The sequence below is a fragment of the Scomber japonicus genome, chromosome 22 (genome assembly GCF_027409825.1).
Source record: "Scomber japonicus isolate fScoJap1 chromosome 22, fScoJap1.pri, whole genome shotgun sequence".
NCBI classification, from domain to species: domain Eukaryota; kingdom Metazoa; phylum Chordata; class Actinopteri; order Scombriformes; family Scombridae; genus Scomber; species Scomber japonicus.
This window is the reverse complement of record NC_070599.1, coordinates 20,412,219-20,438,949: the sequence shown is the minus strand read 5'-3', so window position 1 is coordinate 20,438,949 and position 26,731 is coordinate 20,412,219. Positions and strand designations below refer to the sequence as shown.

General features: G+C 41.3%; 2 protein-coding genes across 3 annotated transcripts in view; one reads left to right on the top strand and one right to left on the bottom strand.

The window, feature by feature from the left end:
- Window positions 1-9,673, top strand: part of stk26 (serine/threonine protein kinase 26) — a 43,034-nt gene extending 33,361 nt beyond the window's left edge. Inside the window, exons 7-13 of one of the 2 annotated variants that reach the window (XM_053343788.1) lie at window positions 1,926-2,111; window positions 3,069-3,211; window positions 3,814-3,910; window positions 5,590-5,652; window positions 7,275-7,402; window positions 8,332-9,380; window positions 9,413-9,673. In XM_053343788.1, coding sequence (XP_053199763.1) covers window positions 1,926-2,111; window positions 3,069-3,211; window positions 3,814-3,910; window positions 5,590-5,652; window positions 7,275-7,402; window positions 8,332-8,347 — 633 coding nt within the window. In that variant the 3' untranslated portion in view covers window positions 8,348-9,380; window positions 9,413-9,673. Of the gene's footprint in view, window positions 1-1,925; window positions 2,112-3,068; window positions 3,212-3,813; window positions 3,911-5,589; window positions 5,653-7,274; window positions 7,412-8,331; window positions 9,381-9,412 lie in introns of both variants that reach the window. The other variant, XM_053343787.1, reaches the window with a different exon arrangement.
- Window positions 9,674-11,571: 1,898 nt separating this feature from the next.
- On the bottom strand, window positions 11,572-26,153 carry LOC128383538 (FERM domain-containing protein 7). The gene is made up of 12 exons (XM_053343146.1): window positions 26,025-26,153; window positions 18,260-18,364; window positions 18,121-18,163; window positions 16,798-16,876; window positions 16,561-16,658; window positions 15,384-15,498; window positions 15,128-15,275; window positions 14,133-14,228; window positions 13,883-14,046; window positions 13,126-13,194; window positions 12,866-12,941; window positions 11,572-12,765 (listed from the first exon to the last, which is right to left on the bottom strand). Exons 1-12 carry the CDS (start codon window positions 26,151-26,153, stop codon window positions 11,572-11,574), a joined length of 2,316 nt encoding a protein of 771 aa, XP_053199121.1.
- Window positions 26,154-26,731: the final 578 nt, after the last annotated feature.

Sequence of the window (26,731 nt, the reverse complement as noted above, 5' to 3'; positions counted from 1 at the left end):
CTGTACTCTCTCTCTGTGTGTGTGTGTGTGTGTGTGTGTGGTGTGTGTGTGTGTGTGTGTGTGTGTGTGTGTGTGTGTGTGTGTGTGTGTGTGTGTGTGTGTGTGTGTGTGTGTGTGTGTGTGTGTGTGTGTGTGTGTGTGTGTGTGTGTGTGTGTGTGTGTGTGTGTGTGTCTTGCCAGGCTGACATATGGTTAGTGGGTGTCAGCCGCCAGGCAAACAAAAAGTCAGCTCTCATCCAAACCACCTGACTCTGTTTGTATTTATGTACATGCAGCTTTATAACTTCTGTTCCCGACATGCCGACATGATGAGTCAATTAACTGAAGATCAATCGATGAAGTAAAAGTATCACACATATTCTAACATCAAAGGAATTTCTGCTTTTCTCTGTAAATTTAATATCTATCTATCTATCTATCTATCTATCTATCTATCTATCTATCTATCTATCTATCTATCTATCTATCTATCTATCTATCTATCTATCTATCTATCTATCTATCTATCTGTCTATCCTCTTTCTTTAATTTTTTCCCTTCCTTCTTCCCCTCCTCCCATCTTTCTTTGCTCCCTCCTCCTTCCATCCTTCCTTGCTTGCTTCCTTCCTCCCTCCCTCCCTCCCTCCCTCCTTACTCCTTTCTTTTTCCTTCTTTCCTTCCTTCCTTCCTCTTTTCGTCCTCACTCCTTTTCTTCCTTCCTTCCTTCCTTCTCTCCTAAATTCCTTCCTCTTTTCATCCTTACTCCTTTCCTTTCTTCCTTCCATCCTCCCTTCCTTCCATTCTCCCTTCCTTCTTTCCTTCCTCTTTTCCTCCTTACTCCTTCCTTCCTCCCTTCCTCCTTTCCTCCCTCCCTCTCTCCTTACTCCTTCCTTCCTTCCTTCGTCCATCCTTCTGTCCTTACTTCCTTCCTCCCTTCCTTCTCTCCTTACTCCTTTCCTTCCTTCCTTCTGTCCTTCCTTGACCGGAGGCTACTTCAAGACACAAACTATCGTAGGACATTTCACTTCCATAGAAAATGTTCTTCAAACAAAGTAATTTAGTCTCATTAGACGTTTTAATATAATCAACCTCTAAAAATACATAAAACATTAATGGAAAGATAATAAAGTTTAATTGTGAACTGTCTGTACTAACAGGTGCAAATGTCTCATCTTGAATGCAAATGTGTGTGGGTTGGTGCCAAATGTCTTTAATTCTTTCCTTACTGGGACCAGTAATCCTCATGATGACCCAAACGTGGTCCTATAATGAGCTAAAACATCATTTCTGAGGTCTTGGTTAACGTTAAAGTTTGGGGTAGACCAGGGATGTCAAACATGCGGCCCGTGGGCCAGAACCGGCCCGCCAAGGCGTCCAATCCGGCCCACTTTCCTTCCTGTCTTCTTTTCCTTCCTTCCCTCCTGTCATCTGTCCTTCTTTCCTTCCTCCCTTTCTTACTTCTTTCCTTCTTTGTTTCCTTCCTTTCCTTCCATCTTTCCTTCATCTTCTTTTCCTTCCCTTTCCTTCCTGCCTTCCTTGTATTCTTTTCCTTTCTTACTTCTTTCTTTCTTTGTTTCCTTCCCTCCGTCCTTCCTTCCATCTTTCCTTCATCTTCTTTTCTTTGCTCCCCTTCTGTCATCTGTCCTTCTTTCCTTCCTCCCTTTCTTACTTTTTCCTTCTTTGTTTCCTTCCTTCCTTCCTTCCTTCCTTCCTTGTTTTCTTTTCCTTTCCTTCCTAATCCCTTTTCCTTCCTCCCTTCCTTCCTTCCTTTTGTCTTTCCTTTCCTCCATTCTTTCCTTCCTATCACTTTTCCCTTCTTTCCTTTCTTGTTTCCTTCCTCCCTTCCAAACTTTTTTATTGGTCCGGCCCACATGAGATCAAATTTGGCTGTATGTGGCCCTTGAAGTCAATGCAGTGTCCTAACAAGGATCGTTTTGTGTCTCCAGGCTGATATTTGGTCGCTGGGCATCACCGCCATCGAGCTCGCCAAAGGTGAACCTCCGAATTCGGACATGCATCCGATGCGAGTGCTGTTCCACATCCCCAAATCTCCTCCCCCGACGCTGACCGGCGATTTCTCCAAGAGCTTCAAAGAGTTCACCGAGGCCTGCCTCAACAAGGACCCGGCCTTCGTAAGTCACAAACACTCAGTCGAAATGTCTTTAATTTTTCCTTCCTTCTTCCCCTCCTCCCCTCTTTCTTTGCTACCTCCTCCTTCCATCCTTGCTTGCTTGCTTCCTTCGTTCCTCCCTCTCTCCCTCCCTCCTTACTCCTTTCTTTCTTTCCTTCCTTCCTTTCTTCCTCTTTTCGTCCTCACTCCTTTTCTTCCTTCCTTCCTTCCTTCCTTCTCTCCTAAATTCCTTCCTCTTTTCGTCCTTATGCCTCTCCTTCCTTCCTTCCTTTTGTCTTTCCTTCCCTACTTCCTAATCCCTTTTCCTTTCTTTCTTCCTTCCTCCCTTCCGTCCTTCATTCCTTTTGTCTTTCCTTCCTATCACTTTTCCCTTCTTTCCATCCTAGTTTCCTTCCTCCCTTCCTCCCTCCCTCCATCTTTTTAATGATCCGGCCCACATGAGATCAAATTTGGCTGTATGTGGCCCTTGGATGAAAATGAGTTTGACCCCCCTGCCTTAATGCAAGAAAAAAAAACAGATTTTATATCTTATTGAGCTGTTTTGACTTTTCAAATTGACATTATTTTAAATCTTTAGTTAGTTTTTCATGGTAATCACCTTGCTAAGCACATTATAAACTTGATTAGAGGTAGAGATGTCTTAATTTGTGTAGTTCTGATATTATTGTAGGTTGGTTTTGGGTTTCCTGTCATTCATTTCAAGCCAGCTCTCCTTTACTGTGTGTTTGTGATTGCACGGTGCTGCCCCCTGGTGGCCAAACCGCTCTTCCCCTTTGTCTTTCTCCTTCTTCTATTCTATCAATTTTAATTGTTTCTATAAGATACAAAATGTCCAAACTTTACAAATACCTTGTTTTATTCATCTTTTTTCTTTCTCTAAGCTTCAATGAAGTTATTAAAAAGGAGTTTAGTCGACCAACGAGAGTAAATAATGTGTCTCTGCTCTCTTTCTCTGCAGCGTCCCACAGCCAAGGAGCTGCTCAAACACAAGTTCATCGTCAAACACTGTAAGAAGACGTCCTACCTCAGCGAGCTGATCGACAGGTACAGGAGGTGGAAGGAAGAGGGACACAGCGACAGCAGCTCCGACGACTCCGACAGGTAAATTCATCATTTGTTTTAACCCTCCTGTTGTCCTCAAGTCAAAGAAGGAAGGAAAGGATTGAAGAAGGAAGGAAGGAAAGGAGGGAGGGAGGAAGGAAGAGAGGAAGAAGGAAGGAAAAGAGGAAGGAAATGATAAAGAAAGAAGGAAAGGAGGGAGGAAGGAAGGAAAGGAAGAAGGAAGGAAAGGAGGGAGGGAAGGAAGGTAGGAGGGAGGGAGGAAAGAAGGAAGGATGGATGGAAGGGAGGAAGAAGGAAGGAAAGGAGAGTGAGAGGAAGGAGGGAGGGAAGGAAAGAAGGAAGGAAAGGAGAGAGAGAGGAAGGAGGGAGGGAAGGAAAGAAGGACATAAGGAAGGAAGGAGGGAAGAAAAGAAGGAGTGAAGGAAAGAAGGACATAAGGAAGGAAAGAAAGGAAGGAAGGGAGGGAGGGAGGAAGGAAAGAAGGAACAGTCAAAACAGACGGGGTCAATTTGACCCGGGAGGATGACAGGAAGGTTAAGAGATCTAACATCAGGAAGTATTCCTACTTTATGTCTGAATGTATCCATACTAACGCTGCGTAGTGATAAATGACATCAGTGTTTCTGTGTGTTTGTGTTCAGTGAGTCCAGTAATAAGGAGAACGACAAATCTCCTGAGTGGTCCTTCACCACCGTCCGCAAGAAGAAGACAGAGGGCAGGAAGGTCCTTCAGGGGACGGTCAGTACTGTGTGTGTGTGTGTGTGTGTGTGTGTGTGTGTGTTTAAAAGGCATGAAATGGCGCTTTTCCACTACACAGTTCCAGCACGGCTCGACTCGACTCTGGTACCTGGTACTTTTTTAGTACCTGCTCTGCTGAGGTTCCAAGCGAGCCGAGCCGATACTAAATGTGTCGCTGGAAGAGTCATGAGCCGTCCCACACAAGACTCAAACCCGGCATTTTTAAATACCGGCAACAGTGTTACAGCCATACGGCTCAATGTTGTTGCTTTGTGTGTGACAGAAAGCCACATACAGCAGCAAGTACACCACTGCGGATCTCATTGGGTAATGATGATAATGGTGAGAGGCAGGAAATAATGTGAGTGTGGTTATAAAACGTTTAGTGGAATAAGGCCACAAAACAAACTAAGCTGTAAATTATACAGCGTTTTATCAAAATGTCTCAACTGTCATTATCCTCCGTCACTGTCATTAAAACAAGAATATAATTACACAATATTTCCAGATCTAGAGGTCAATCACTCCTCCTCTCCTCGCTCAAACCGGCCAAGCGGTCGGCGGAGCTCCTTCCTTCAATTTCACATGTCAGAGTTCATTAAGAAGCGAGTGTGTCTTTGCACGTTTCACGTAGACCTCAGAGGGAAGTGAAATCCGCTCTGACTGCAGAAGAAAACCCTCGTTGAATATTTTCCTCTTCAGAAAAACCACAACTATTTTGAAAATGAAAGAAATAATTGATGTAACCTTCCTGTCGTCCTGCCGGGTCAAATTGACCCTGTCTGTTTTGACTGTTCCTTCCTTCCTTCCTCCTTCTCTCTTTCTTTCCTTCCTCTCTTTCTTTCCTTCCTCTCTTTCCTCCCTTCCTTCTTTCCTTCCTCCCTCTCTCCTTTCTTTCCTTCTCTCCTTCCTTCTTTCCTTCCTCCATCCACCTTTCTTCCTCCTTCTCTCCTTCTTTCCTTCCCTCCTTCCTTTCCTTCCTTCCTTCCTTCCTTCCTTCCTTCTTTCCTTTCCTTCCTTCTTCCCTCCTTTCCTTCCTTCTTTCCTTCCACCCTTCCTTCCTTCTTTCCTTCCTCCATCCACCTTTCTTCCTTCTTTCCTTCCTTCCTTCCTTCTTTCCTCCATCCACCTTTCTTCCTTCCTTCTGTCTTCCTTCCTCCCTCCCTCCTTCTTTCTTTCCCTCCTTCCTCCCTCTCTCCTTCTTTCCTTCCTTCGTTCCTACCTTGCTACCTTTCTTCTTTCCTCTCCTTCTTTCCTTCCTTCCTCTTTTCCTTTCTCTCTCCCTCCTCCCTCCTTTCCTTCCTTCTTCCCTCCTTTCCTTCTTTCCTTCCTCCCTCTTTTCCTTCCTTCTTCTTCCCTCCTCTCCTCTTCTTCTTTCTTCCTCCCTTCCATCCTTCCTTCCTCCCTCCTTTCCTTCCTTCTTCTTTCCCTTCCCTCCTCCCTCCTCTCCTTCCTTCCTTCCTTCCTTGACACAAGGACAACAGGAGGGTTAAAAATAATCCAAATGGACAGTTTAAACCTATTTTGGGATTAATTTAATTATTTTCTGTCAAACTTTTACCATTTTAGAATTCTAGATATATATATATTTGTACACTTCTGTTTGTACCCTTTAGCAATAATTAAATCCATCTTGTTTTTCTCCATATCTTCTTCTTCTTCCTCCTCTTTCTTCGCAGGGTCAGGATCAGCTGAGTAAATCCGCCAGTCTGACCACAGTCATCTCTCCTGTCTTCACTGAGGTTAATATAAAAACTACTTCTTCTAATACTTCATACTCAAACTTCATATTGTTTTCTGAGGCATTCACAGAAAATGTGTAGAAAGCATATTTTAGTTGAAAATGTCAATAATGTTTTTTTGTGTTTTGGGGAGTTATATTCTTGTCAAGATGAATTTTCTAAAGATGCCTCAAAGCAAGGAAGTGTGATCTGCATTTAAATAGTGGCTCTTTTGTTTTTTGTCTTTTTTTTTTTAAGGACGACAAACACAGTTGTAGAAAGGATTTTAGAAATATTGAGGTCAACAGTTCATAGTCTTGCAGTGCAAAAAAAGGAATGGGGTCTGTGGACTGCTTTCCTCACCACATCGTCTGTATTAATCTAACAAAAAAACAAGAAAAGTGATTTAAAATGAAAACAGATAGATCAGGCATCAATTAGTTAAGATACGCTTTTATTTTGAAATTCCCTTGGCACGTCTGTCTCTGCCAGACAAAATACTGATGGTGCCATGGCAACCACCAGAAAAAGAAGTCTGTGAAGTTGTCATGGGCAGCTTTTTTTTCCTATAAAAACTAAAAACCACGACTCGGATGCTTCAGACATCACGTTACTGTAAACTCAGACTGATCTGTGCTGCTGCTCATCTTTTTTTTTTTTTAGTTTTTCTTCCTCCACAGAACGAGAGACACTGCAGTTTTTAAAAGAGAAGCAAAACTCCTGCTTTAATGTATAAAAACAGAAACTTAATGCTCTGTCGGTTTTCTTTTATAGGATGTGAAAACATTGTGTGGTAGACGCTCACATCCGCAGCTGCAGACTTTTTTTCTTGCTTATACAGATTTTGTAATTTGGTCCAAGAAAAAGCTCTATATCAAAATGTGGAACTTCATAGTGAACAGGAAGTCTGTTTTATTTTATGTCTGGTTGAGCTCAGAAATAAATATGTCAAATATTTTAAAAGCATTTTGTGATCTGATACGGAAGTTCCAAAATCATATCATGAAGAAACTTGTGATTTACACCCCTAGAAACGTACGTGAACCCAAATTTGAATTTTTGGATTTGAATTCATTTGTGACACAACTGGGAAGCTATAGAATAATATTTACACCTCAAAAAAAGGAGAAAAGGACCCATCCGTTTAAAAATGACCTAAATAATTTTTTAGGTTATTAACATTTGTGTCGTCCCGGGTCAAATTGACTGTTCCTTTGTTCCTTCCTTCCTTCCTTCCTTCCTTCCTTCCTTCTGTCCTTCTTTCTTTATTTCCTTCCTTCCTTATGTCCTTCTTTCCTTCCCGCCTTCCTTCCTACCTTCCTCCCTTCTTACCTTTCCTCCCTCCCTCCTTCCTCCCTTCCTTCCCTCCTTCCTACCTTCCTTCCTACCTTCCTTCCCTCCCTCCTCCCTCCCTCCTTCCTTCCTTCCTTCCCTCCTTCCCTCCTCCCTCCCTCCTTCCTTCCTCCCTTCCTCCTTTCCTTCCTTCTTTCTCCGTTCCTAACTTCCATAAATTACTGAAAACCTTGTCGTCCTTAGCAACAAAGACAAACTTCGTGATCTTTCTACAGAATTTTTTTTTTTTGTTTTAACTGTAAGATCAAAGGTGCAGATGGCAGAAATATTAAAATTATCTTCTTCTGTAGTTGAAGCAGCAGCACAAGGAGCACTCTGAGCAGCGATTGGCTATCGAGGAGCTAGAACGCAACATCCGAATGGCTGAAGACGTCTGTCCTGGCATCACGGACAGGATGGTCACACACATCATTGCCAGGTACCAAAAGTACGTTTGGCATTTTATAAATTATCTTCTTATATTTTTACTTTGTTTTGTTAGTCCTATTCAGAATTAAAGTCTTCATCGTCCTTTGTCTTGGTTTCTTTCTCTCTTGCTAGTATTTTATTTCTCTCTCTTTCTATTTGTCTGTACTTAGTGGGTTTTATTTAGGGCTGTCAAACGATTAATTTTTTTAATCGAGATTAATCGCAGAATTTCCATAGTTAATCATGTTTAATCGCGTTTTGAATTGCATGTTTAAAATCCTGTTATTTTCCATTTGAAGGCAGTTTTAAGCCCATAATGTAAAGCATTTCTTACCAGAGTGTCTTAACTGGGAATCAATCACGGCTCTGCTGCGACTCCCACAATGGTCCTTTGGTGGAGCTGAGGCTGGCTCGGCTGCACCTGGGTGTTTAGCGTGGAGGTGCTAACTCAAACTCCACGTACACCGGTGGTAGTTAAACTCCGTTTGACACAGGTTGCATTTTACTTTTGACTTGTCGACTGAACCGTCTGGAAGTTTTTTAAAGTTAAACAAGCCGTTCAAAAGTCCAGTAGCTCTCTGACTTTCCATCAGCGCGGTAGGTTTACTGCAGGAGGCCACTTCAAAGCATAGCGCTACAGCTAGAGGAGCCGGCTACGGGGGAGTAGAAGGGACAAAAAGGCTTGCAAAATTAAAATGTGATTAAAAAAAATTAACGCGTTATGGATTGCATTAATCTAATCACGATTAACGCTGACAGCCCTAGTTTTATTTTAATTTCTCAAATTGCATGTTGTTGAAATGTTTGTTTTATGTAAAGCACATTGAGTTGCCATTGTGTATGAAATGCGCTATATAAATAAAAGTGCCTTTCCTTGCCTTGCCTCCTCTATCAGATCTCTTTTTAAACAAATGTGTTTCTTCCGTCGCTTTCCCTCAGATTCACGACCAACTGAGGAGTGGAGAGATCGAAAAAGGAAAACGAAGAGAGACTGTGTCTCCGTATGGTGACGCTGCTGGATGATTGGAAACAGAGGAGATTTTGCTGTGCGATGTCTCCTCGCTGTACACACACAAAAACACACACGCAGACACACACACCACCCACACACACACACACACACTACTAATGTAATATATACACTATATATTTTATATATATATAAATATATATATAAATATTCGATCACTGCTGCTGGCTGAAGAACTTTTTCTCTCCAAGTTGGATCTGATAACAGCCGCATTTTTGGTCTGGCGGTTTGAAAATACAATCAGAAATTGTTTTCATTTCTCCTTTGTTAGGGTTGTGAACTTCATTTTCTAAAAATGTAATTACTTGTCAAGTTTCATTTTTGGATATGTCTAAAATAAAGGAGGCCATTTTGTCTGGCAGTTTTCTGATTTTTCTTAACCTTTAAAATCATCATAATGTGCCTTAATTCTTTGTCATTTTCTAAAAGAAGATGTCACCTTTTTTTTTTTCACGGTGATGTCAATTTTTTGTTAAAGCCGCGCACAGAAAGGTATAAAGAAGAGGGCTCTCGTCCAACAGCAGTGGTATGTTTTGTGTCATGACTTGCCTGGACTTTGTAGATGTCTGTATGTTTGGTAGCACTTGAGACAGATGATATGCCAATATTACATTTATTGTGTTGTCTTCAGTAATGCTTATAAATTACAGTTCCCTGATACCAGAATTGGGTCAGCAAAGTTATTAAATATTTATTATTCCACCACTGAAACAATCCTGAAAGGAAACTAGTTAATATGTTTTACTACATTACATTTTACTAATTTGGGATTTTAGAAATATTTTTTGTTGTTGTTACAGATTCCCAGTAAACAGATGGTTGGCTAAGCAGCTGTTAGCTTAAGATTACAGACCCATTTTATGACTACTTTTTGGGAGCTTTCAGACTCTTGCCTGGCTTGGTAACACAAGTAGCTTGCTAACCAGTTAGCTAACTGTTGTTGTAGCTTTGCTAACCAGTTAGCTTCTGTTGTTGTAGCTGTCCCCAAAGTAGCTAGCTAAATTTACCATTTGTTGTGTGTCTGAAATCCTCTAATTTTATTTAAATAATGCTAAGGTAAAGTTTTCTGGGATGAGTGTAATTCATAAAGTATCTGGCGGAAATAAGATTTCAGTGATGCAAATAAGGTACAACCACATAAAGGTCTTCCACTTGCTCATGATAAGTTTTTAAAACTTTGGGAAATGAGTCAGTCGTGAGCGTACAGGGAGCTGTAATTAAAAGTATTACTGACAGTTTGTACCAAAGACACTATAAAAGTTGGTCATTGTATATTTTTGTCTTTTTATATTATCATAAGGGATACGACAGCGCTCGTTAGGGGGGGGGGTGTAAAATGAAAGATGTAAGATTTAACAGAAATGTACTCGTTTTGTTTTGTTGTTGTTTTTTTTTTCTTTTTGTAGCGGGACGTAGAGTTTTATGAATAAATATTTAAGATTGATTGAGAAATTTGTGGTGTTTCATAAGTTTTTATTCTTTACTCTGTTCACATGTGGGTATCAGTGTACATGTACAAAGTTCGGAGGTAAAAAACTGGTTTGAAAATGAAATTTGGGGTATATTGTGAGTAATCTTTGCTTATAGTTTACTTTATTATTACTGTATATATCATGTATTTGCATGGGTAAACATACCAGATTAATTTAATTTGTAAATGTAGGATTGTATTAGTTAATCTGACCACAGTCATCTTCCTGCGTATAATCCTTTATTGACAAATGTTTTATAAACCAAAAAAAGTCTTCAAGTTCACAGTTTTCTACAGAAATCACAAGAACCATTTATTTTCAGAAGCAATACATTACCCAACTACATCACCCCAAGAGTTATCCATTAAGTTTTCCAAACCTATACACACAGACACACGACTCAAGACGTTGCATCAAAGTCAAAACATATCTTTTAAGTGGCAGTAAAATGAGTTTTCTTATTCCCACTACATGGCCAAAGGCTTACTTATGAGAGGAAAACTACAGATCATTGTTTTTTAATCTTTGTAGCTCTATTGGTTATGATGTACTCACCAACACTGCCTCAACTTTGCTGAAAATGGGTTCCCCAGGACCAGAAACCCCAAGTAGTCAGATAGGTGATCGTCTTTATTATTAATTTAGAGGTAAAGCCTGACCCTGACTACAGCCGTCACGTCATTTATAATCACTCATAGCTAAAGGAAAAGCATGAGTGTTGAACTTAAAGCAACGGTCTGTAACCTTTGTGTTTGGGTAATAATTTGACTCTTGTTTCACTTCCTTTCCGACTAAGTCTGTCTAACCCGACCGTTTGTTTGCGGCCTGTCTGATCGTCTGAATGTTCATGTATGTTGCTCCATCCGACCTATTTTTAGCGACGTTGAGCAATCATTTTGGTGAGCACAACGCTGTCAAACTGATGGCTAGAGTTACGGAAATAAACACAAGTTAAAACAAACCTTAGTTTTCCTTCACCTCGGCTTTTAGGAGGTCAGTTAATATGTCATCTTACGCTTTTTACTTGGGACGTTAACTCGCCTACAAGCCAAGTTACAAGGCAGTTATTGATTGATTCCCACCAACAGATAGCTTTAAATCCACGCTGCTTCTGTCACTAATAGTTCAATGTCCTCTTGGTGCAGCAACAGCACCCTCTGTTGGTCGGTTTTGGTACTTTGTTGTCTTCCCCTTCACTCCTCCCTTGGTACAACTTGATTGATCTTGGATGATTTCTAATGTCATTTTACAAGTATTAATTGTAAGTTTGTACTCATAATGTGGCTACTAATCAGCAGGCTGTATTAGTTTTAATAATAATAATTATAATAATAATAATAGTTTATTTTTGGATAGGGACAGTGCATATTGATGAACATCGATGTTAGACATCTCTGTAAATATGCCGGATTATAGCAAAATTGCTAATTTGCACCCGTAGTCCCTAGTGAGTAAAATAAATATAAAAAAGAATACAAGTCTTTTATGAAGCAAGGCAAAAATCTACTGAGTTAATCTGCTGGTACACCTTGAAATACACTTCTCATACACACAAAACCATCACATTTTCCACACTTGTGTTATCTACAGTCTGTGTATGTTTTAAACCACCCTGTCAGTTTTTAATGTGATCTTAGAATGAACCTGTCTACATGTGTAAAATGTTTTTGTCCTTCTCTACAGCGTGACTTCAGTAATCTTCGAAGCACCTTTCGTCTGCTTTTTTTCTTCCTCTTCCTCATCTTTTGTTGTTTTGCCCTTCGCTCCTTCCTCATCCTCCTCCTCTTCCTCCTCATCCAGCTGGAGGCTCCCTGAGGAAAACCTCATCCTGGCTAGTCCGGAGGGCCGACCCGTTTTCCCTAGCGGGGGTGGGGGGCAGTAATACGGGTAGAAAACTTCGGGGTCCGAGTCGCTGTAGTTACCCGAGGTGCCCCCGATCATGCATAAAGAAGTAGGGCGATCGGGCAGAGGGGAGGAGTTAAGCGGGAGGTAGTTGGGTCTGGAGGGGCGTGTTAGGTGGGGGTAGTAACCAAGGGGACGAAACTCAGAGGCGGGGTTGAAGGCGGGATTCGAACTCCTTGAGAGGTGAAACTTAACATCTGGTTGGCTGGCCACACGGCGAGGCAGCCCCGGAAGAAAGCTGGAGTCGTCGCTGTAATGTCCCGCCTCGGTATGTCCAACGCCCAAGAACCTCGCTCCATTGCCTCCCGACTGATAAACCCTTGCCAATCCCATTCCACCTGCACCTGAGGGGCGAAGGTTCCTCCTGATTGGCGAAACAGATGGCGAATCTTGGCTTAGCGAGTAGAAAGACGGCCTCGATATGCCATCCATCGTCACGTAATCTCGTCTTCTTGACTGCGGGAAACGCTCCAGTGAAGAAACGGCGACGTAGTCTGACAAGTAGGGGTGTCTGTTGAGTGGCGAAGAACCGGCAAATGGGAATGTTGGGAGGATTGGGTGGTACTGGTAAGCGGGGCTGTTTGGATAGAGAAGAACCAATTGCTGTGCTGCATCGGGGTGAGGCTGGGGGTTTGGCCGGCGCCGTGAACGGTTGCCGTAGACACCAGCTAGGCGTTGGGCTTGGCGCTGCGCCCCAATTCGTCCCCCCCTCATGTCCTCCATCACAGACGTAGAGGCAGATCTCATCTTGGGCGAGGGGGTAAATTGGTGGAGAGATGGCGAGAGGGGTGTGACCTGGATGAATGGGCGGGACTTTTGGGTGACCTCAATAGATGAATGGCTTCGTTTAGCTCCTCCTCCCGCAATTTCGATGTCGTCTATTCCCTGGTGAAGTGGGTCTAGCTCGTCTTGACTGCGGACCACCAAGGCACGACTCGACCGAGGGAACGGGTGGGAATGCTCAAACAGCTGAAAAAAGAAACCACACACAAGTTCAAATCGTCATTTCTTTTTTTTCTGTATCTACAAGTGTTTAAACTGATTTCTGTAAAATGTGTTTTTTAATTACTTGTTTGGAAACGTCAGTGAGAAGATCGGGGGAAGAACGACACTGTCTGGGATCGTAGTCTGACTGACAGTAAGTCCTGGGTGAAGAGAAAGGCAAGAAAAAAGAGACAACCTTCAATAACAAAAAGTTAAACTGTATGAACAACAATTAGGGGATTCTGTTCAACTCTTTTTAAGGCGGTATTTAGCATTGTAATCAGATTGTGTACTTTGATCGAGTGGTTTGATACGTTTGTCTCATGTTGAAGAATTTGTTCTCACCTCTCAAAGTGCGAAGGCTTCTTCTCCCGGGATCCCATACACTCCAGTAGCTGCTTCTGTGTCCGTCCACTGTCACATATTAAATTAACAATTTGCCATCTTTTTTTACAGAAATGGGTTACTAAAAGGAATACAACAAAGGATACCTTCTCTCCATCTCAAGAATAGTCAGACCTCATAATTATCTTAGTCTTTACTCAAGACTAGTCTAATAGATAATAGAAAATCTATACGTGTGCATATTTTTTAAAAGGTACAGAAAAAAAGAAAAAGGCCAAAAACTAGGGTGGCCTGTTGTTGTCGTCGGTAGAGTTCATGGTGGTGTCCGTCTGGTCCATGTCATTTAAAAAAAGACCGACCACACAAAAAACAAAACCGCATTAAGTGGCTCATGTGTTTGCCACAAAACGGGCACTCACTCGATCGCTGTCCATCTTGGCTCACCATGAACTCTATCGACGACAACAACAGCTCATATTGGCTGCTCCCCGTTATCACTTCCGGTTGGTACATTCCCTTTCTGGTTGATGGTTGATATTTGTAAATTTGTTTCGGGACTTGTAAATGTGTTATGGTAATGTAAGTTTGTTTTATGATATGTAAAAATGTTTTCCAAAATGTAGATTTGTCTCAAGCTTTGTAAAAGTGTTTCACATGTTGTAATCTTGGTTTGCACCTCCCGGCCACCGTAAAAAAACAGCAGGAAAGAGTAGAAAACAACTGAGAACACACCTTTAGATCTACAGTATCTGATTACCTGTATCTGAAGCTGGATCCTTTGCAGGACAGCAGTGTTTTGTGCATCGTCTTCGGTTCCTCAGCGAGTCTGAAGAAGGCGTGGTACTCTACACACGTTTTCCAGAACGACTTACACACATCTCGACTGGCCATGCAGAACTCCAGCGTGTCTTTACACAATGGCTGGATGGACGGACATCACACAACAAATAGATTAATAAATTCTCCTAGGAGTTTACAACAATCATAGTGGACTGGATCAAGCTCACCCCAACTTTGTCATGTAGCTTGATGAGGAAGTGTTTCCGTTTGAAGCTCAACTTGCGTATCTTAGCCCAGCTGAATGTGTTGATCTTGGTGTTTCCCTGGATCACAAAGAGGAAAAAAACATGATTAAATATGTCCCTCAGGGCTGATAAGAGACTACAATTGAACATATTCTCCCATAAAACAGTCACTCTCTAGAAAAACAGGATATGTTTAATCTAACCTCTAACCAAACATCCTGTTTCAGTAGAATAATATCACACTAAGGAAGTAAAGGCATGAATTCATTATTCAGTTTCATGTGTCCCTTAATCTTAAACCTGATTTAATTGATTTTCTGTATACGTGGGGGCCACAGAACCGACTGAAAACCCAACATATATGTATTATTGCTCCAGATAAATTGATATTTGGGAATGTTATAGCAATTATCACTTTATTTACACCTATCCCACATGTTTTTTTGGGCTTTAGCAGCTACAATCTCCACCTTCTGGTCACCAGTATTGTCTCTCGGAACATACAGTGGGTTTATCTGAGCTAATACTGCAATGTTGTGGGCTGTAAAATCAAAATAATGAGCCGAAAGATGGAAAAAAAAGTCTTTGTAGAGATGATGGGGTATTTTAAATGTAGGTAATAATAACTCTCTTTCATCTCTACAAGTGACCCTTTTGACATTACATATAAAACACAATAAAACATTGATTGGAACAACTATGGGGCTAAGTCTTAATTAAATCATTCGTCATCTGGGGAATAAATATCTGTAAAGATTTCCAGGCAATCCATACAACATTTGATTTGTTGGGATTTTTTGCATTTTACTCTGTACCAAAACGATTGAAGGACTACAACAATGGATTTGGTGTAATTAAGAACAGCTGCTAAGATTGTATATGCTAGCAAGAGCTTTTCTTTTCTAGCCCTAATGGAAGGATAATCCTCATGTATATGGAAATGTTAATGTCCTATTTATATGTGTTTGTTCCTATACCTGAAAGACCAGTACTCCAGAGTGTGTGACAGCCAGATTGATCCTCATCCCTTCCCCATCGTGGGCTGGGTGAGGCCTGATACCGTACATGTCCAGCTTCCTCGCAACCTCCAGCAGGTGGATATCCGAGTCTCCCGGAGGGACACCTCTGTAGAGACAGAGAGAGAATGAGAACTGCTAGTTTATATCAACTAAACATACCCCTAATCTGACTTTATACCCATCCTACAAACATTTTATTAGTTTCTGTGTGTACCTGTGTTTCTTGTGGAATTTGATGATTTTATGGTCAATATATTCCTGGTTGGGGACGTACTGCTTCATCTCCAGATGGTGGCAATCCAGCTCCTCGTCATAGTCCCCTAGTTCTGCTGTAACACACAAACGTAAAACATGTTTAAATAAACTGACTGTACAATCCAACGTTTTAGTAATTTTTGCCTTAGATATTGAATAAAACACTTAAGATAGAGAATTCAATTTGTATTTCTTGTTAAGAAGTAAAATAACTTAAAATATGGGAATTGAACATGAATTTCCTAAATGCCATACAATAGGGCTCTAACTAAGACTTATTTTCATTATTGTAATCTGCTGATTATCTTAATTTAATTGATTAATAATTTTGTCTGTAAAAAGCCTGAGTGAAAATGCCCATTATAATTTCCAAATCAAAGAAACCCTAACCTAATGATATTGAGTTTGGACAAATTTACTTAAAAGATACAATTAAAAGTTGAATATGTAGAATATTTATTAAAAGCTATATATATTTTTTAAATAATACAGCCACGGGGCGTTTTGAGGGGTACAGAATGAAAGTATTGCTTTTCCATAAAAAACTTTCTGACACGTTCTGTGTACATTGTACCAGCCAATTAGCGGCCGGAAGTGCGGGTTGCCATGGTTGTCTGTTGTTCCGGCGCAGCTACTGTCGGCTGGCACTGGGTGAAATGGAGTTGTAAACAAGCAGAGCCGTGTTGGACTTACTAAAACCAGCGTTTTTTGCTCTGAAGTACAACTTTTCATCACAAAACTTCGAAGGTAAGACAGAATATCTGTTAGTCGCTGTAAATAAGTGGTTGTTTAACTTTGTATTCTTTGGCTGCTGGTTCACTGAGTTTTTAGCGCAATAATAGTGGTACTGTTGAACTCGCCAGGGTCTTAGCTTTCATATGAGATGCTATTTGTTTGTGTACCATGAAGTATCAAAACGGTAGCAATGGAAATGTGCAGAGTGGGTTGACTTTCTGACGCTATTCGGATTTTGATATTTGATCATTAATATACTTGGTGTTTGAGTTGTGTTTGGTGTGTGTAAAAATGACTTATATGTGCTTGTAGCGGAGTTTCTCCTATTTAATTTGATGTGAATTTAGTGATTTATGTCTTGTTAGACAGTTTTTAACAGTGTGATGCATTTTTATGCTTACACTGCAGTATGTGAGACACCAGCAGGGCGGCGCTGTTGTCATTACAGGTCAGACTCCCATTAGACAAGTCCTGCTTTATCTGTAAGGCAAAAAGATACCTACACACACACACACACACACACACACACACACACACGATGATCTATGGTTACAGTGAGTTACTGCAGACGACCAATAAAAGGGAAAATAGTTTTGTTTTAAGTTTTGTGAATCAGTTTGTAACATGCAGACTGGGACCTGGTGAGGCCCCTCTTCAGTTGACCCGGGTCCGGAGGGAAGAACTTGACTATAAACCGGAAGAACAGATCGTTGGTGTCTGACAGAGGTAGAAAAAGAAATGAGAGATGGAAAGAGGACAGAGGGTGAAATACATTAAGAGATAACATAAGATGGAAAGGAAAAGCACCAACTATAAAGTAGTCCTCTGCAGATTGGTATATTGTATTGCTAAACTTCTCTGTTTTCTCACTGGTATAATTTAGCTCTAGGGAACAATATTTCTCATTGGCAAGCACAAAATTGTAAAGTTAAAACTTCCAATGTCTCTACAACTGTATGTATTGAATTTATACTCGAGATAAAATCAGATCAATCAATACAGCTAATAAACTACTACACACAACTTCTTCCATTTTGGATACTTTACATGAAGAATATGTTCATTTTTAATTGATGGGTTATGTTGCAGGAAGCTTTACAAAAAATGTCTTAGCACAATTCTTGGTAAGTGTTGATGCCTGAGCTAATTAGTGTTAGATAGCTATCATTAGTGTACAGAAGGCAGCTGTCCTCGAGTCAAGGAAGGAAGGAAGGGAGGGAAGAAAGGCAGGGAGGGAGGAAGGGAGGAAAGGCAAAGAGGGAAGAAAGGAAGGAAGGAAAGGAGGGAGGGAGGAAAGGAAAGAAGGAAGGGAGGAGGGAGGGAGGGAGTGAGAGAGAGAGAAAAGAAAAGAGAAAGGGAGGAAGGAAGGAAGGAAGGAAGGATCTTTCCTTCCTTCCTTTGTTCCTTCCTCGTAGTAGGGAAAGAAAGAAGGAGGAAGGAAGGACAGAAGGAAGAAAGAAAGGGGGTTGGAGGAAGGAAGGGAGGAAGGGCAGACGGAAAGGACAGAAGGAAGGAAAGACAGAAGTATCAGTCAAAACAGACGGGGTCAATTTGACCCGGGAGGACGACACAACGGTTAATGGAGGAAGAATATCTACTAATATTAAAATATGTGCAAAGTAAATCTATCCTGTAGTCTCACATTCAGCCTTTCAGCTAATTCTACCAATCTACCTCAAAGACATAATAAATAATTCATTTTATTTAGGCATTTTAAATCTTCCATACATACTTGGCTTTAAACGGTAGATTAACTGTTCAGATCTGACTGTGAACCAGCTGTGATTTAGTGCTAATTGGGGATTTAAACACACACCTGTTGGTAATCAAGTAATTAAGTGAGCCCAAGCAACGTGTACATTTAGACTGTTATTATTCTGTGTGTGCTGTTTACTGAAGTGTTATCTGAACATCTTTATGATTATTTAATTGCTGTTTGTAAGACGTCCAGTATGACTTACATTTAATCTGTTTTGCCAGAGGCTTCAGTAACTCCAGCCACACCTGCAAAAAAAACAAAAACATAAAAAGTTAATATTCAAAATGCGTGCATGTCCAAAATAAATAAAACTATTCTTTGAGTGATTTTGTGTTTCTTACATAGTTGCCGCTGTGGTGTCTGAACTCAAGTCCGAAGTACTCTTTCTCCAACAGTTTCAGATGTCCACACACTTTGTTGAAGAAGTCACAACCTAAAACCTTTTGCTGAGAGACAGGGGGAGAGGGAGAGGGAGAGAGAGAGAGAGAGAGAGAGAATTAAAGTGGGGTAAAATAGAGAGAGAGAGAGAGAAAATTAAAGTGGGGTGAGAGAGAGAGAATTAAAGTAAAAGAGAGAGAGAGGGAGAGAATTAAAGTAGGGGTAAAAGAGAGAGAGAGGGAGAGAGAGAGCGAATTAAAGTGGGGGTAAAATAGAGAGAGAGAGAGAATTAAAGTGGGGGTAAAAGAGAGAGAGAATTAAAGTGGGGGTAAAAGAGAGAGAGAGGAGAGAGAGAGAATTAAAGTGGGGGTAAAAGAGAGAGAGAGAGAGACACACAGAGAGGGGGAGAAAATGAGAATTAAAGTGGGGGTAAAAGAGAGAGAGAGAGAATTAAAGTGAGAGAGAGAGAGAGAGAGAGAGAGAATTAAAGTGGGGGTAAAAGAGAGAGAGAATTAAAGTGGGGGTAAAAGAGAGAGAGAATTAAAGTGGGGGTAAAAGAGAGAGAGAGAGACACACAGAGAGGGGGAGAAAATGAGAATTAAAGTGGGGGTAAAAGAGAGAGAGAGAGAATTAAAGTGAGAGAGAGAGAGATAATTAAAGTGGGGGTAAAAGAGAGAGAGAATTAAAGTGGGGGTAAAAGAGAGAGAGAGAAAGAAAGAGAGACACGGAGAGGGGGAGAGAGAGAGAGAATTAAAGTGGGGGTGAAAGAGAGAGAGAGGGAGACAGAGAGAGAGAAAGAAAGAGAGAGAGAGTGTGAGAGAGAAAGAAAGAAAGAGAGAGAGAGAGAAATAAAGTGGGGGCGAGTGAGAGAGAGAGGGATTATTGGATTTTGTAATGGAGGCTCTTGAAACTGGTGTCCAGGGACTTGGGATCTCAGACTACGTGGTGCAGCTCAATTTCTGTTTTACTAAGATCACAAGAACTTTGCATAATGAGAGTCTGTATAATGTTATATTCAGCGCTGCATCGATGTCCATTTTGTTCCAAGAGTTAATGGTGTCTTTGGTGTTAAAGTCAAATGGAAGCTTAGATATATACCAGGCGGGGAGTTCTGGTCCTCTGAAATGAGGCCAACGCAGAAGTAACTTAGAGCTGCATTCTATCAAAAGGCCACCAGGGGGCGACCGTCTCTATACAAGTCAATGGAGAATTCACCAACTTCTCACTTGATTTGTAAACGTTTTCAAAATGTGTTTATGGTCTCAATTGCTAGTTTAAAGCCTTCTTCAATGCAGTATGATGTTCATTTGGGACATTTTGGCCTCCCTGATTTTATATGTGACGATAAAGCAGGGTATGCATTAGGGCGTGGCTACGTCCTGATTGACAGGTTGATTGACCAATGTCCTCGAGATCCAGCCCTCGCAACCATAGCAACCTCCCCTCTCTGCCCATGGCCTTATATGGGCGTGAGGCCGATATAAGTAGAATCCGTGTTTTTATTTTTCCCAGCATGCACCTGAAATTTTCAAGATTAGTTGAACATTAGTTGAATTACAGACGTTTTTTCAATATTCTAAAATAAATAAAAAAGGTCTTTGAGACTCAAATTTTGACTGGCATTTGGTAAACACCTCCAACTTTTAAGAGTTAACCTAACAATGACCCTATTTTTCACCAAACCACGTGTTAACCACTTCCTTATCGAGATTCTTGTCTCCTCTGTTACTCATTTTTCATCATTTTTACTGTTATGTTAAAACAATAAATAAAAAAAGGAAAGAAGCTATTTACAAACACCCGGAGTTTACTCATCAAATGATTTTAAAAGCTAATTAGAGCTAAAAAAAAAAAAAAGCTCTGAAGTTACAGTGAAGCTTTTTAAAGGGAGTCTCTGCTCTGACTCATACAGTAATTACTCCCCTAAGATTCATCTTCTATTTCTATCTCCTACCATCATACCATCATATGATATCATTCCTTCTCTCTCTTTCTTTTCTGCTCTTCATCCTTTTAATCACACCGTTACACACTGTCAGAATTACATTTCCTCTATCAAACCATGTTCAATGTCATATTAGCTCAGAGCCTCTCATTTTTAAAATATATAATTACTGAATTCCTCCTTAAACCGCTCTTCTACTTGTCTCTCATTCTGTCCATCCTCCCATCCTTATTTTATCCATCGTTCTTTCTCTTCTCTCTCATCTCAGTCTTTGAGCATTGTTCCTTCACTGCAGCGACACAAGCTTTTTTTTTTTTTTTTTTTAGAGTTTGCTGTCTGCTAGCTGGTGTTTAAGCGCTCCGACGGGGGTCACTGGACGTCCCTCATTAACTTGTCAACAGAGAGAGAGAGAGAGCGAGGGAGGAAGGAGGAAGAGCAGCTGGAACCGATTATAAAGGAGAACACAGGCCTAACCGATGATTACTGGAACAACAGAGCAGTTAGTTTAAATGGAGCAGAAATTCAACTTTAATGTCCGATCTGCTGACTGGAAATTTTTTATCAGTGGGATATTTGATGGGAAACAACGACGAGATGCAAACTGTAGTCTCAAACAGGACAGAGACGGAGTCGTTAAGTACCTTTAACTACGTCTATAATGCTAAGCTACAGCAGCAGCGGAGTAAAAACTGATTTTAAGAAGACATATTGTAACATACGGTGTGTTTTTAAAGACTTTATCGTACCAAAAGCTATAATATAAATACTTTTAGCTCATTGTTTCTGTTTTTTCTGGCCCTCAAACTTCCTTCTTTCCTCCCTTCCTTCCTTCCTTCCTTCCTTCCTTCTTTCCTTCCTTCTTCCTTCCCTCCTCCTCTCTTTCTTTCCTCCCTCCCTCCTTTCCTCCCTCCCTCCTTCCTTCTTTCCTTCCTTCTTCCTTCCCTCCTCCTCTCTTTCTTTCATCCCTCCCTCCTTTCTTCCTTTCTTCCTTCCGCCCTCCTTCCTTCTTTCCTTCCTCCCTCCTTCCTCCTTTCCTCCCCCCCTCCTTCCTTCTTTGCTTCCATCTTCCTTCCTTCCTCCTTTCCTCCCTCCCTCCTTCCTTCTTCCTTCCTCCCTCCTTTCCTTCCTTCCTTCTTCCTTCCTCCCTCATTTCCTTCCTTCCTTCTTCCTTCCTCCCTCCCTCCTTCCTCCCTCCTTTCCTTCCTCTTTCCTCCCTCCCTTCCTTCCTTGACTCGAGGACAACAGGAGGGTTAATCAGCACAATTCAGTTAAATTCAGCCCTAGACTTTGCTGCTTGCTTACTACTCACTTGGTTGTGATATTTTTTTTCCTAGGATGGCAAAGACATGACCCACACTACTCTGCTTCCAACTGGTTTACTATACTCCCTCCTTTTCTTCCTTCTTCCTTCCCTCCTTCCTTCCCTCCTCCCCCCTCCTTCCATCTTCCTTCCTACCTCCCTCCTTTCCTCCCTCCCTCCTTCCTTCTTTCCTTCCTTCTTCCTTCCCTCCTTTCCTTCCTTCTTCCTCTCTCCCTCCCTTCCTTGACTCGAGGACAACAGGAGGGTTAATGCTTTTTATTTCTAATATAAAGCCATTTGAAGTTATTGAAAGCTGCTGTAACTTTTGGGCTATTTACATAAAATTGACTTAAAATACACTTTAATATGTATATATACTGTATATGTGTTACTTGGGTTACTTTCTCTTCCCTCCATTATTTACTCTGAGTGTTTATCCATCACCCCACTTTATGTACATCCATCCATCTTTTCTCTTTCTCCATGTCATGTCTGATCATTAATTGGGGTTTCACCCTGAAGGTTAGAAAATCGGGGTCAGAGACACACACACACACACACACACACACACACACACACACACACTGTTGCAACTTGAAACCTAATTGTGTGTGTGTGTGTGTGTGTGTTTTCTCTATAACACACACTTCTACACTACCTCCGCTGTTTACCAAACACACTATATTTATCACAGAATGAGAAGGATTTATTTTTTGCCTACTTCTGTCCTCTCTTTTCTTGTATTGTTTCTATCTTTCTTTCCTTCATCTCCCTCCCTCCCTTCCTTCCTCCCTCCCTCTCTCCTCCTCCTCCTCCTCCTCCTCCTCTTCTAAAGATGCTGCTAATGTCCCGGAGGCCGCTGGGAAAACGGACGGAGAAAGCATGGGCATGGAAAATGGAGCTACTTTGCAAACACAATACTGCAACCATCGCACACACACACACACACACACACACACACACACACATTGAGAGTCTCTTTTTAGATTGCCTCTCAGGCGACGTCACCATGTTGGAAATGCAGCTCGTCACTCTGCTTTTCTGGAGCTGATAGTAAAGCACATGCAGAGTTTACCTTCCTCATCCAGCTGTTAACTCATCACACATCTGGCAAATATCACTATTATATCACTAACATTTCAATAAAGTACTGTTATGTTCAAACTGTATTAACATATTTAATTATAATGTCCTTTTAACCTTTTAACCCTTGTTAGGAATGTATAAAATATAATTGATCTGAACTGTATTGAGTGCTTCTGCCTCACCTGGTTGGAATATTTTGTTTCCTAGGATGGTGAAGACATGACCTGCTATACTTCTGATTGATTACCAATAAAGCCAATGCACAATTCAGTTAAATACAGCCCAAGACTTTGCTGCTTGCTTTTCCTAGGATGGCAAAGACATGAGAACCACACTAATCTGCTTCCAGTTGGTTTACCATGATCTTCTTACTCTCCACAATTCAGTCCCAGATTTTGCTGCTTCTGCTTCACCTAGTTGGAATATTTTGTTTCCTAGGATGGTGAAGGCTTCCTCTCTTACTCTAACCCTACCCAGTCTCACTCCTCATATCTAAACCTAATCAACACAACCAATGAAAGCAGTGAGTCCTAACCAATCAGAGGCAGAGTAGGCCAAGGTATGATTTCACCATCCTAGGAAAATAACATTGGTCACCTGCAGAGTAGGCCAAGGCATGACTTCACCATCCTAGGAAAATAACATTGGTCACCTGTATTGAGTTTTTGGGTTTTTTTTGGATTTCCACTCACAATATTTAGTCAAGACAAATTCATGACGTCCAACTTCTAACATTTTTTCTCTGTCATAAAATGTAACCTGGAGGATAAAATGATAAATATTAGATTGTTGCAGAAGTTTATTATGAGTTGTTTAGGGTTGCTTTTTCTTAATTTGATTTAACAGGCAACAGTTTAAAGTTCAAACATTTTTACTAGTTGTAGATTTACACTTGAATTAAAATTAACTTTTTTAAGATTAACTTTTTGCTATTTGTTAGGTTGATGCAACAGATTAAACTAACATTAACTAACGACTAAAATATGACCCATTAACATATAATGCTAATAAAAGTGAAGAATAAAGACCTGTCACTTTATTAAAATAATAATAAAGTAAACTGGTAAGATTTGAAATTACAATTCACAAAAACACACTATCACTAGCTAGAGTTAAACCTAGCACAATAATAATAATATAATCATTAAGTTAAGTATAACTAAATTAAACAGGTAATTGCACCAGTTGTAGCTGTACTCTTTTTTTTAATACACTCAGTAACTGACAAGTTTAACTTTTAGCTGGTTGTTACGGTTACGGACCTGTTGAAGGTGAAGAATTAAAAAGAGACGTGGGATATAATGAACATGTTATTTGATTAAAATGTTCTTTAACCCTCCTGTTGTCCTCGAGTCAAGGAAGGACGGGAGGAAGAAGGAAGGAAGGGAGGGAGAAAGAAGGAAAGAAGAAAAGGAGGGAGCGAGGGAGGAATGAAGGAAGAAGGAAAGGAGGGAGGAAGGAGGAAAGAAAGAAAGAAGGAAGGATGGAGGGAAGAAGGAATGAAGGAAGGTAGGAGGGAGGAAACAAGGAAAGAGAGAGGGAGAAAGGAAGGGAGGAAGCAAAGGAAGGAAAGAAGGAGGGAGGGAGGAAGGAAGGACAGAGGGAAGAAGGAAAGGAAGGAAGGAAAGAAGAAGGACAGAAGGAAGAAGGAAAGAAGGACAGAGGAAGGAAGGAAGGTAGGAAGGAAGGAATAGTCTAAACAGACGGGGTCAATTTGACCCGGGAGGACGACAGGAGGGTTAAAAAGAGACGTGGGCTATGATGAACGTTATTTGAAAGGAGGCAAGGAGGAAGGATTTTAAATGGCTTCATTGCGTCTGCTTGGTTCGTATAATCTGATATTTCCCTTTCACTCCTAAATCTGTTATTTTTGGCAGCTACGCTTCAGCTTCTGATACTAAAGTGACTCTAGTTTACATAGTTGATCACTTTTCATTAAATCCAGATGTTTCCCACAGATTTAAACTTTTAAATGCTGCAACCCAGTTTAATAAAACACAAGTTAACCAGTCATCAACTTCAGGGGAGGCAAACTCATTTTCATTCAAGGGCCACATACACACCAATTTGATCTCATGTGGGCCGGACCATTAAAAGGATGGAGGGACAGAAGGACGGAAGGACAAGAAGGAGAAGGAAGAAAATATAGGAAGGAAAAATGGAAGGAAGAGAAGAAAAAGACAAGAAGGAAGATAAGGAAGGGAGGGAAGAAGGACAGATGGAAGGAAGGAAGGAAAAGAAGATCGGAAGGAAGGAATAAAAAGAAGAAAGGTAGGAAGAAAAGATGGAAGGAAGGAAGAAAGGGAGCAAGGATAGATGGAAGGAAGGAAGAAAAAGAAGATTGGAAGGAATGAAGGAAGAAAGGTAGGAAGGACAGATGGAAGGAAGGAAAGGAGGAAGAAGGAAACTGGGCCGGATTGGACCTCTCGGCGGGCCGGTTCTGGCCCACGGGCCGCATGTTTGACACCCCTGAACTAGACTTTAGTTCAGCTTTAACCTCTGGTAAAGGTTTATTACATGTTTAATTTAATTCAACATACAAGAATTTTAGAAAAGCCGACAGTGATCTACACTTCTTCCTTCCCTCCTCCCCCCCCCTCCTTTCCTTCCTTCTTCCTTCCTTCCTTCCTTCTTTCCTTCCTCCCTGCCTCCTTTCCTTCCTTATCTCCTTCTCTCTTTCTTTCCTCCCTCCTTTCCTTCCTTCTTCCTTCCCTCCTTCCTTCCTTTCTTCCCCCCTCCTTTCCTTCTATCCTTCCTCCCTGCCTCCTTTCCTTCCTTATCTCCTTCCCTCTTTCCTTCCTCCTTTCCTTCCTTCTTCCTTCCTTTCTTTTTCTTTATTTTTTCCTTCGTTCTTCCCTCCTTCCCTCTTTCTTTGCTCCCTCCTCCTTCCATACTCCTTTTCTTCCTTCCTTCCTTCCTTCCTCTTTTCCTCCTTACTCACTCCTTCCTTCCTTTCCTTCCTTCCTTCCTCTTTTCCTCCTCACTCACTCCTTCCTTCCTTTCCTTCCTTCCTTCCTCCCTACTCCTTTCCTTCCTTCCTCCCTACTCCTTTCTTTCTTCCTTCCTTCCTTCCTTCCTTCCTTCCTCCCTTCCTTGACCTAAGGACTACAGGAGGGTTAATATGACAAAAGTGTGAAAACAGCTGCTTCAGTGAGAATATTGCTTCTATCGGTATTTTAAAATATGGATTTGAGGGTGAACATGATGTGAGATACGTTTGATAAACTATAAATTCAAAGCTTATATTTGTATTATTAATAATGAATATTATACTTTAACTTATATATCACTCTATATAATGTAAAGCGTACATGGTTACATAATTTAAATATAGGCCTAAGCGAAGATTAAAGGAGAGAGGAGTTTTGTTTTTTACTCCTTTTGATCATAAACTTACCTCCACCTCGAACGTGCGCTCGCTGTCATCCAGGAAGATCACGCGCAACCGGAGCTTCGTCTCCTTGGAGACCCGGGACTTGATCGTGAGGCTCCCGAGTCTCCGGGTCCGCCGGTGATGGTCCCCCATCTCTCTCTCTCTCTCTCTCTCTCTCTCTCTCTCTCTCTGTCTCTCTCTCTCTCAGAAGATATAATGACAACAGTAATCATCCGTGACATCCATCATCATGAAAGTATAAATCCCCAAGACGCAGCAGGCGCGCTTCATCTTCATCATCCTCATCATTATCACCACCACCACACCATCATCATCATCCTCTGCGCTCCTCTGCTCCTCCGGGGATCCGTCGTTGCCACTGGAGCGCGCGCTCTCCAGATGCGTAATGGCACGCTGACGTTGTTTCCAGACGGTGAGCAGGAGCTGACCGCTGATACTGCCTCTCTACTATAACACTACTGCTGGGTACTCTAGTAGAAGTGGCGGCTCCACACTGCAGGAAACACACTAGTACAAGTAAACACATGCAACACAATACTTTAACCCTCCTGTTGTCCTCGAGTCAAGGAAGGAAGGGAGGAAGGAATAATGGAAGGAGGAAGGAAGGAAGGAAAGGAGGGAGGAAGAAGGAAGGAAGAATGGAAGGGAAGAAGGAGGGAGGGAGGAAGGAAGAAAGAAGGAAAGGAGGGAGGGAGGAAGAAGAAAGAAGG